Source organism: Littorina saxatilis, linkage group LG10 (assembly GCF_037325665.1).
Source record: "Littorina saxatilis isolate snail1 linkage group LG10, US_GU_Lsax_2.0, whole genome shotgun sequence".
In the NCBI taxonomy this organism is placed as follows: domain Eukaryota; kingdom Metazoa; phylum Mollusca; class Gastropoda; order Littorinimorpha; family Littorinidae; genus Littorina; species Littorina saxatilis.
This window is the reverse complement of record NC_090254.1, coordinates 15,331,194-15,342,824: the sequence shown is the minus strand read 5'-3', so window position 1 is coordinate 15,342,824 and position 11,631 is coordinate 15,331,194. Positions and strand designations below refer to the sequence as shown.

The 11,631-nt window shown below is 39.5% G+C and overlaps 1 protein-coding gene across 1 annotated transcript; it reads left to right on the top strand.

Moving 5' to 3' along the window:
• Positions 1–41: 41 nt before the first annotated feature.
• On the top strand, positions 42–6,146 carry LOC138978263 (proteasome subunit beta type-6-like). Its single transcript, XM_070350928.1, has 5 exons — positions 42–199; positions 1,219–1,418; positions 3,781–3,910; positions 4,530–4,674; positions 5,765–6,146. The coding sequence occupies exons 1-5, from the start codon at positions 113–115 to the stop codon at positions 5,893–5,895; spliced, it is 693 nt and encodes a 230-aa protein (XP_070207029.1). The 5' UTR covers positions 42–112; the 3' UTR covers positions 5,896–6,146.
• The last annotated feature ends 5,485 nt before the right edge of the window (positions 6,147–11,631 follow it).

Genomic DNA, 11,631 nt, shown 5'->3' with positions numbered 1-11,631 from the left:
CGCCATGTTGTAGTGAAATCATGTGACTGCTTTGAATTGAACCAAGTGAGAACGGAAGTAATATTGTTCGGGAAGATACGAGCTGGAGTAGCTTCCCCTGCACAGATCGAAAATGGCGACAATGGCGATGACAAACATGTTTGCAAGCGATCAGTTGGCTGCAGTTGGAGGGCTAAGGCCCGGTGAAGTGACTACAGGAGTAAGTATTGTGTCAATTTCTCAATATCTTATGTAAACGATTGTTTGCTTTGAGATTCTGCCGTTTACAGCTTCAGTCGCTTTGGGACCTGTTAGCGTTATTTATCAAGATCAAGAAATTCTAGCAACCGGTGACTATACCGTGTACGACTACGAGTAAACGATGTATCATCTAGATTACTGAGGACAAATTGAAGATGCCAAAATTATGTAAAATCAAGAATTGCTAACATTGGAATTTCGACGAAGCTTCGATGCATTAAGGTGTGCAATTCAGGGCCGAAATTGTCAAGCAGCTAGCTCCTGAAAGTGGGCCTCATGAAGTCGACTACACCCAATTAATCAATTTAATCATAATCATGATAGGCTAATGGCATTGGCAGGCTTTTTCAGTTTGTGCATGTAAATTTGAACCTACATGCATATATTCTTAAGTTACTGTGATGTCTAAAAATGTCAATGGATCTTTCTTTTTTGACTGTGATGGTTTGAGCAGATTGGGTATTACTTGAATCCAAAAACACTCCGAAAACCCCCCATACCCCATCTTAAATGACTAAATCTAACTTCAAATTGAAGTTTTTTACGTCTGTTAGAAGTCATGCCAGATTCATGCTATTTGCAGCCTTAATTTTGAGCTAAGAGTTGGATTTTGGACGAAGTCGATGCATCGATTTCAATGCAAGGGAGGTAACTCTTGTTACTCAAAAGCACAAATATTGACGACGTCATACATGTGATAAGTGATCCCGCTCCTTCGTAAATCCTCACACAAACATGAAAATAAAGCCATGAACGACGAAAGTTGCAGATAACAAATTTAATCTTAGGATGAATGTTCTTAGTTTCTGATGTGGTTTTGGGGTGTTTTTTTCGGAGTCGAGTAGTATAATGTGCAGATTTGTGTCAGAACTGACAGCATTTTGTATCTGTGAAACTGCATGCAATTTTTATGAAAGCAGTGAATAACTTTGGATTGACAGACTTAACAATGACACAACTATTTTGCTTGTTTTACAGACCACCATCATGGCAGTAGAATTTGATGGTGGCGTCATCATTGGTGCCGACTCACGCACAACTACAGGGGCGTACATTGCCAACCGTGTGACAGACAAACTGACTAAAGTGACAGAACACATCTACTGCTGTCGCTCAGGGTCTGCGGCCGATACTCAAGCCATTGCTGACATTGTCAAGTACCATCTAGACTTTAACAGGTGAGTTTTGATTAAATCCCACTATCTAAGGTACCTTTTTGAGAAAGTTTATTGGCAAATTGGACCTTTGAAACTTCTGGGGAGGTTTGCTGTGCTGCCATTAGCAATGACACATGAAATTTTGAAATTAATGGTTGAATGACAAGAAACACACCATTTTAAAGAGATCAAAATTCTGAGCACATAGCAATTTGTTTTATTTAAATCGGTGCAGTAGTTCTCAAGATATGCTCATTTTAGTTGAGAAATTTTGGGCGTCATTTGAGGACAAAGCTAGTAGCTAATTGCATGATTGCTGTGGCAATGACATGAAATTTTGAAATTAATGGTTGAATGACAAGAAACACATTAAAGAGATTAACATTCTGAGCACATAGCAATTTGTTTTATTTAAATCGGTGCAGTAGTTCTCGAGATATGGTCATTTTAGTTCGAAATCACTTTGCTTTGAGCGAGCCGAGATCGCAACCTCTTCAGGCTTTTGATCGGCCGAGTTTCGCATTTTTCGGGTCCTGTTTTGCGCAGCATAATCGTTGGGAATAAGTCATTTCTCGCTCGATTCTTTTGATTTTTTGCTTAAATGAAACAGAAGTTAATGTTTTATAAACTGCATTTTAACCGTGTATGCCGATGAAAGTTTTCAGACCAAATTTTAGTGAAACTCACACGAATAATATTCACCGACATGCTGACGGAGATGTAGCTTCCGGTGGTTCGCGGTATTTTGTATGGGAAAGATGTAAGGCTTTCTCTGATTGGTTGCAAAATATCACAGCCCTCCAATGAAAATTACGGTATTCCGAGCAGTTGTAAGAGTGACGCGAAAATGGCCGCGAGAGGCAGTGAAGACGAACACGCACTTTCACACTCAAAATATTCCAAAACACATCTTTTATTAATTTCATACAGTAAACTTAGTTTTTGAATCATTTCTTTATTCATTCCTTTTTTATTTGATACATAATTTGTGACTCACACACATCAATTATGCCAATTATTTTTCACTCAAAGTGAGAAAAAAAGTGCCTTTTCACTGTGTCCTCAGTTGACGCTGGGCGATGTGGCAATGCCATTTAGACACACCGTCAGGAATTACTAAATTAGTTCTTCTTCTTCTTGTCGATCAAAGTAATTAGTTCAAAAGCGGTCCCTCACTAGGATGACTAGTAAACACTAATTTGAAGGTATTCCTTAATGCGATTGGAATAGGCAGGTTTTTGGCTGGTTATATATAATCACTTTAAGTAGGGATTGAGTTGACTAGAAATTTTCACGGTACATATCTGCAAGTACTAGAAATTAATTGACAACTGGTATGCAAGTTCATATCTCCTTGGACCAGCATCCATGAAATTACGATGTAATTACTTGATTCATCCAGTTGGCTTGAAGAGGGACTGCTTTTATGATGGCAGAATTATAGATATGATTGTATAAATTGAATTAACAAGCAAAATTAAAAAGAAACACTGGTTAGGAAAATGGCAAGCGTGCTCGCTGGTTTAACCTGAGGTGCTTATGCCGATTGCATATATATTTGTTATGCTGCTGTTATAGGGGTTGTATATATTCACACTGTTGGGTTACTGATCATTGAATGTGGATGTGTTTGACTAATAAATCTGTGACTGTATCTGTCTGCATCTCTGGATAATGTTTTTGCTTTCCCCTTTGACCCTTTTATGCTATCATTATGTGGTACATGTACAGTGGAACCCCCCTTTTAAGACCCCCAAATTTAAGACTTCCTCCCTTTTATTTTTAAGACCTTGGTTTTTCAGATTTTCTGTTGATAACCTCTGTAAATTTACCTCCATTTTAAGACTCCCTTCTTTTTAAGACCTGATTTTTGTCAGATTTTTGGAGGACTCTTCTTCTTCTGCTTCTGCGTTCGTGGGCTGAAACTCCCACGTACACTCATGGGTTTTTTTTTGCACGAGTGGAATTTTACGTGTATGACTGTTTTTTACCCCGCCATTTAGGCAGCCATACGCCGTTTTCGGAGGAAGCATGCTGGGTATTTTCGTGTTTCTATAACCCACCGAACTCTGACATGGATTACAAGATCTTTTTCGTGCGCACTTGGTCTTGTGCTTGCGTGTACACACGGGGGTGTTCGGACACCGAGGAGAGTCTGCACACAAAGTTGACTGAGAAATAAATCTCTCGCCGAACGTGGGGACGAACTCACGCTGACAGCGGCCAACTGGATACAAATCCAGCGCGCTACCGACTGAGCTACATCCCCGCCCTTTTGGAGGTCTCCAAAAGGAGGGTTCCACTGTACCTATAATAGTTTTGATGTACAGTATAACACATCCAATGATCCATCATGATGTTTGACTTTTGAATTTGTTGTTAGAATGGAGATGGGTGAGGAGCCCCGGGTTCACACAGCGGCCAACGTGTTCAAGGAGATGTGCTACGACCACCGCGACAGTCTGTCTGCAGGCATCATCGTTGCTGGGTGGGACAAGCGCGGCGGAGGACAGGTATAATCTCTCACTTATCAAAACTTAGTTGCTTCCCTTGAAGTGACTGGGCACGTAATGTAGGTTCGTTTGAGTTCGTGTCCCTACTGTTCCTCGTTTTATTATTGCATCATGTTTAATTGAAGAAAACCTTCTTTTTGTTAAACCAAAGTGACTGGACAAAATTTTGTTTCAGTTTCAGTGCACGAGCCCACATACCCCTTAATTTGCGTATATCGCGGTCCGATGTTTTTACCCTAAAGACCACAATATAGTGGAAGTGTACTGTAGTTTTTTGGTGGTTTTTTTCATAGTTGTAGTTGTTTTTCTAAAAATAGAGACCGATAACTCACCAAAATCAAGAATCAATGTAGTGTTCAATAAAACATAACACTAAACAATAACTCAGACTTTGATATATGTCAATGTTTAAAGTGTACAAACAAGATACAGTAAAACCTGTCACTAACGACCACCCAAGGGGCCGACCAAAAGTGGTTGTAAAAGACTGGTTCAAAGGTGAATTATACATGTACTGAAAAAAACTTGTCAGGGACCCTTTGGTGTGGTTGTAATGAAAAGACTGGCCTGTCTGTGGTTGTTGTTTTTACTGTATCTAGGACTTCTCCTTATTGTGCAGGTGTTCTCTGTTCCCATTGGCGGCATGCTTCAGCGAGGACCCTTCGCCATTGGTGGTTCTGGCAGCACCTATCTCTATGGTTACGTGGATGCAATGTTCAAACCTGACATGAAGCAGGAGGACTGCCTCAAGTTTGTTTCTAATGGTGAGTTCAAGTTAGATCAAAACATGCTGCTCTAGCATAATACAGTGGAACCCCCCTTTTAAGACTTCTAAAAATCTGAAAAAATCAGGTCTTGAAAAAGAGGGCGTCTTAATATGGGGGTAAAATTACAGAGGTTATAAACAAAAAGTCTGAGAAAACAGGGTTTTAAAAGGGAGGGAGTCTTAAAAGAGGAGTTCCATTGTACTACCAATAGATTATATATATAATACAGACCTGGGAACCCATACGATTTTGCCGTATTTTGTACACATGATTGTCTAGAATACGATCAGTACGGTCTGTGGAAAAATAATACGAGAAAAATTCCCAGACTACTTTTTTTCACAAGCGCATCCCGAAGCCGATCCAGTATTTTGACACATGATTACAGTCTTTGTTAGTAAACATTGAAAGAAGCATGTGTTTTAAATGTTTTGGTTAACTTAATGAACGGTGCGACGGACACGTGTCGGTGAAGCATGTTTGAATCATGGATGTTCAAATGCTGTGTGGAGTTCGTACGCTCATTTTTCTGAAAATACAGCAAGTTTGTTTGAAAATACTCCAAGTGCAAAACAGGGGTTCCCAGGTCTGATAATATAAACCAGTGTTGTTCTCAGGCCTCAGATTTTGGTCTCTGATTCAAACTTTTCTGATATTACGCATTGCTCTGATCCCTGGCTCGTCGACCATCTAATAGTTTTGATATGTAGAAGCTCTTTTTTGTAGCCAGGAAATATGGACCCGTGCATATTTTCAATCTAAGTCCAACTGACCTATTGTGCTACAAGTCTGGGAACAACACTGTATAAGTATGGCGATTTTGCTCAAGGTCTACAATAGCTTTTTGTGTTTGGTCATATTTGTTTGACAAGTTTTTGGTTTGAATTTATACCCCTCACTCTCATAATGTTCCCAGTTTTTACAGAGGTTGTCTTACAATGCAAAGTGATCATTAAATTCTTTTCATGTGGTTTTGTTTAGCAAAACAATTTACAAATTTTACGAGTACAAATTGCTGCATAGTGTTTTTCCGATATCATTCAGTCGGGCAAGGGATTCTTATGATTCTCTCTCTTTTTTTGTTCAGCTGTTGCCTTGGCGATAAGCCGTGATGGATCCAGTGGAGGCATCATCAGAATGGCTGCAATCACAAAAAACGGAGTGGAACGTTTCACTCTGACTGGCGACCAACTGCCAAAATTCTATGAAGATAACTAGCAGTTTGCAGAAGACACTTGTCCCATGGTTTTAGATGGAAATCATCTTTATCCTGTGTAAAGATATGGCTTGAGATGTAAGAAGAAAAGGACTTAAAATCAGTTCTATTATTGTGTTATGTTTTTTCAGTCAGTTTTTGTTAATATCATCAAATATCATGATCTGCAGTTTCCACAGCGTTCATTGCATTGCTGCATTTCATAAACATCATTGGTCCATTGACAAATAAATAATTAAAAGCAAAAAAAAAACTTGTGTAATAACAAGTGTGTGCGAGTTTGCATGTTCCAGTGTAAATGTATGCATGCGTGAATGCATGGCTGAGTGTATGTATATATGTATGTTAGTCAGTGTGTGTGTGTGTGTGAATACAAATGAATGCACCCACACCATGGCAGCCACCTTTTAACAGAGACTTAAGCCTCGGTCATACAGGCGACTCAGTCGTTGCGATTCAGTCTTGCGATTCAGTCTTTGGCCGATCGCACATCACATTGTAGGCCATTGACCCGTCACACGATGAACGACTGGCGAACGATAACTCCACGCGAGCGGGGCGGAAGTGACGTGTCATAGTGAACAGGGCAAACGCGCTTTGCGAGAGCAGACGCTAAATGTTTGAACGTCGCTCTACCTTTCTGAAAAATTCCTTTCAGCATTACGCCTTTGCAAGAAATAAAGTTCCCAGACAGCTGCAATTAATGTTTTCCGACCGCTGTACACGCCTAAAACGTCTCCTTTATATCTGAGTAAAAAAAGTTTTGAAGAGACGCTGTACGCCACTGTCCGCCATTATTTTACATCACGGCGTCAAGGCCGCAGCAACGCGTTCTGATTGGCTCTGTTGGCTCTGCCCCTGCGATTGACCGACGACTGGATCGCAGGAATAGAACATGTTCTAAACCTCAAAGCTACGAGGGAATCGCATGAGACTGAGTCGCAGACTTGTCGTAGCTGTTTTCTACGACTGAGTCGGCTGTGTGACAGGGTAAATCGCGCGACTCAGTCGCATGTGTGACAGCCCTCTTAATGAATACATGTACTGTAATATCAAACAAAGAGAGAGTCTGTGTGTGTGTCTTTGCCTGTGACGTATGGCTGTAGGATTGACCTTCAGTTGTTATGAGCATTATTCCTGTTGGGTTAGACATAAAGAAGGGTGTTCTTTTTGAAGGCAAAGTTAAACATTGTTGTGGCAAAGGCTAGGAGTTGATGCGGTATAAACAAATGTTTGCCCTTGTACCATCATACAGCTAAAACAGAGAAAAAGAAGACAGCTTGATTGTGTGACTATTTTATTAATTTGTTGAAGCATAATGTCGCCATATGCATTAATGTCCCCAAAGACATTAAACTTTCATGAAAGCATCTGTGAGCCGTTATATATTTGTTGCATTAACTTATTATTTGGCTGTTCAGTTGATCTGCAGCCTAAGGTATGTTTTTATTCCGCAACATTTTCTGATTTTTAAATTAAAGAAACTAAATAGTCACACAATCAAGCTGTCTTCTTCTTTTTCGTCTTCTTCAGCGTTCCACAGGTGTCTTGCATTTAAGTCAAGTTTTGACTAAATGTTTTAATATATACTGGGAACATGAGGGTGGTATTGTATGTGTGTGTGAGTGTAGAGGGATTACCAGATAACTACTCAACAAATCTTCATGAAACTTTACATACAAATTCTTCCAAATGATATCCCCATATTTTTCTTCTTCATTGTTTCGATAGATGTCTTTAATGACATCATATCCTGCTTTTTACAAAAGTTGATGAGGCACTGCATGTCGCATCGAGCCTTCATTCTTCAATCTTAACATTATTTATTTTCCGGTTGCAATTTCACCTGGAAGCTTAAAAATTAGTTGATGAGTTTGGTTCTTTAATTTCTTATTAGGTAAAATTTAATTTTCCTTAATTAAAAGATTTATAAATGTATTGCACTGTACTCTTTATTATTCACTGAGTCCAGAAATATATTGATAAATAATTATGTTAACTCAAAAATGTGTCAATATTAAAGAAAATCGGTTTGTGCAAATTGGGTTCTAAATATATATAAGTTCACATGTTTGTGTGTGAAAAGCAATTCCATACAAACTAACGCTGTTTGGGTCTATGTCGACCAAAAGAGTGGGATTCCCTGTAGGTGGAGTTCCTGTAGGTGGATTCCCTGTATACAGGGAATACCACAGGGTGTAGTTCCTGTAGCGTTTCGCTGATATCGCTGAAAGTCACGTGATGCTTAGCGACATCGGTAGATTTTGATGTTTTTCTATCTTTTTACATTTAGTCAAGTTTTGACTAAATGTTTTAACATAGAGGGGGAATCGAGACGAGGGTCGTGATGTATGTGTGTGTTTGTGTGTGTAGAGCGATTCAGAGTAAACTACTGGACCGATCTTTATGAAATTTTTCATGAGAGTTCCTGGGTATGATATCCCCAGCTGTTTTTTTCATTTTTTTTTAATAAATGTCTTTGATGACATCATATCCGGCATTTTGTAAAAGTTGAGGCGGCACTGTCACACTCTCATTTTTCAATAAAATTGATTGAAATTTTGGCCAAGCAATCTTCGACGAAGGCCGGACTTTGGGATTGCATTTCAGCTTGGAGGCTTAAAAATTCATTAATGACTTTGGTCATTAAAAATCTGAAAATTATTTTTTTATAAAATGATCCAACATTACGTTTATCTTATTCTTCATCATTTTCTGAGTCCAAAAACATATAAATATGTTATATTCGGATTAAAAACAAGCTCTGAAAATTAAAAATATAAAAATTATGATTAAAATTAAATTTCCGAAATCGATTTAAAAACAATTTCATCTTATTCCTTGTCCGTTCCTGATTCCAAAAACATATAGATATGATATGTTTGGATTAAAAACACATTCAGAAAGTTAAAAAGAATAGAGATATAGAAAAGCGTGCTATCCTTCTCAGCGCAACCGCTACCGCGCTTTTCTGGATTGTTAATTTCACTGCCTTTGCCACGAGCGGTGGACAGACGATGCTACGAGTGTACGGTCTTAAAAAAATGCAATGCGTTCATTTTCATTCTGTGAGTTCGACTGAGCTTGACTAAATGTTGTATTTTCGCCTTACGCGACTTGTTTTATATTTCTTATAAATTCGAGTATAGTTTGCAAGTTTTATCGAAAAACTCCACCCTGTGGAATTTAAATGTATACAGGAACTCCACCTACAGGGAATCCCACTCTTTTGGTCGACATAGACCCCATCAGCCAAACTAACAAACATAAGTTGACGAAAATGTACATGTGACTTCATCCACAGACAGGTGGGTTTTTTTCCCTTCAGAATAATGTTCAGTTTTTGATGTCATTTCTGGGGTGTTGCAGGTAGCTTTGTTTCCTCCTTGGGGATGAAGCTACCAGGGGAAGGGATTGTGTTGGAGGTGCGGGTAGAGGGGTAGCCCTCCCGGTGCTCCCCCTTGGACCTCCCTAGTCTAGGACCCTGGGTCTTCGCGAGGTGGCCATTGTGGCGTAATCCCTCCGGACTAGCATAACGTTTCCCTATCCCAAGACCGACCGTGCGTGGTCTATGACCACATCCTCTACGAGGTGACCCTATCAACTAGGCAGCGCAAGCCCCTAGGCGAAACACGGCGGATCTAGAGGAAAGAACCTCGATAAAAAATTTGAGCTGCCATGAAGACGGAGCATGTTGGCTGAGGACAGCGGGCAGACCTTCTGTGCCGACACCCATCTACAGGAGAAAACCAGGCATGCACGCATCAAACCCAACATGGCCAACATGGCCGATGTCATTTCTGTGGTTTTTTCAAAAGTTGAGGGTGCACTAAAGTGACGTCATTTTTCAATTAAATTGATTGAAATTTTGGTCCAGCAATTTTGACTACGTCCAGACTATTTGATAGCATTTCAACTCGGAAGCTTAGAAATTAATTGATCAGTTTGTTCATTTATTTAGTTAAACTAGTACTTTTACGCAACCAAGCGGCACGCTCACACACACGCACTCATAGAAGGATACAACACATTAACTCACACCCACACACACTCACGCACACACTCACACACACACACACACACACCCAAACACACACAGACCCACACACACACACACCATCACAACCACAACCATAAAATTCATGTGACAAGAAGTTCCTTTTGGGTGTCAAAAACCGAAGGCAAGTTTTTTAATTTCATAGGGACAAAAATCACATAAGAACACTTGGGGTTTAACAAATTTAAAACTAGCACCCCTATTACACAATAACAACAATACGTTTTCCATATAAGGTACACATAACATTTCACAGAACGTATACATAATCCTTCGGTACAAAATTATGAAAAAGCGCAGCCAGCTATAACAAACAAGGGAGGTGGATGGGGCAGAGGCGGAAAGAGCAAGTGAAGAGAGCTAGAGAAAGGGGGAATGTACGTTCTGGCTCACCGATTCCGACAGACCCTAAATATTAACGCAAAATAGGCTTCTGGACTAAACTTTTACTAAAATGAAACATGCGACAAAATCAGAAAAATACTGCATAAATCCATACAAAAAAAATACAGTAAAGTAAGGTTGTTTTGAACCAATGCCGGGTCTGTCGGAATCAGTAACCCAGAACGTACATTCTCCCTTTCTCTTATACAACGCTAAATTTAGTTTCCATTGAAATATTAACTGGTTGAGCCACTTTACACGCTCTCCACTGAAACAGCCAGCGTGTGTTTTGATCCAATCTGCCCGTCGTCGCCAACACTACCGTATTGATCTGGTAAAGACAAACACTGAGCCAGCGTGTGTTTTGCGAGGCCTGCAAGCTTGTCTTCTATATTCCTCCAATGGCAAGACAAGATTAAATCATGTAATAGCAACAGTTACGTCACGTCCGCCCAACACTTGGTGTTGATAGTAACATAGCATAGTGATTTTGTCATTTTTCCTGGTGCTGTGGTGGTGTGAAGACGTGTTTTCTGTGAGAAAAGTGTTTTGCCTGTCTCAAGAATCTATAGAGTTAGCTCCAGGAAGTTAGAGAAGCAAACGCTGCACAACAAGCTCTGTTGGATTATTCTAGACAATCAACTTATTTAATTCTTCCTGAAAATATGAATCAGCAAACAGAACAAGAAGTTAGGAATTTATCACAGTCAGACACTTCTTCTAGTATGGAGCAGGATGATCATGGACTTCATACTGGGCTCAGTCAAGACTTTGAGGTGATTGATTTACCGAATGTTGACACTGAAAAACTAGAGAGTTTAAAAAAACACATTGAGTACCATACAAAACTTCTTGAATTTTACAAACAACTTGATTCAATTTTCCAAGAGAGAGGACATAAGGCTGCAGAAGAGTTTGAATTGAAAGCAAATCTCCCCAAAAAGCCAATACCTGTTACCTTCCAAAACAAACGGGGAAAGAAATCAAAAGTCTTGACTTCACTTAGAGGGTCGGAGCTCCTAGAGGGTCTAAAAAATCATCTGTACTATGATGGTTCAACAAGCGAATCTTTGTTGTTTAGTACAAGCCGAACAACAGATATTGAGGAACTCAAACAAAAGCTTCTTGTTTGTGAAAAACAATACAAAAGTAAAGCAACAGATACCCTAAAAATTGTGGTTGTTTATGGACAATATTTAGAAGTGCTGAGGAATAGACATTTTGGAAGATTCAAGGGTGTTTGTTTAGAAGTGTTACGTATAACACCTAGATGGGCGAGAGATCTCATTAATATAAG

Excerpts from the sequence above, each read along its gene's own strand:
- LOC138978263 (XM_070350928.1), top strand. The coding sequence starts at position 113 with ATGGCGACAATGGCGATGACAAACATGTTTGCAAGCGATCAGTTGGCT. Across the intron at positions 200-1,218 it reads CCGGTGAAGTGACTACAGGA|ACCACCATCATGGCAGTAGA; the intron begins GTAAGTATTGTG and ends CTTGTTTTACAG. Across the intron at positions 3,911-4,529 it reads ACAAGCGCGGCGGAGGACAG|GTGTTCTCTGTTCCCATTGG; the intron begins GTATAATCTCTC and ends CTTATTGTGCAG.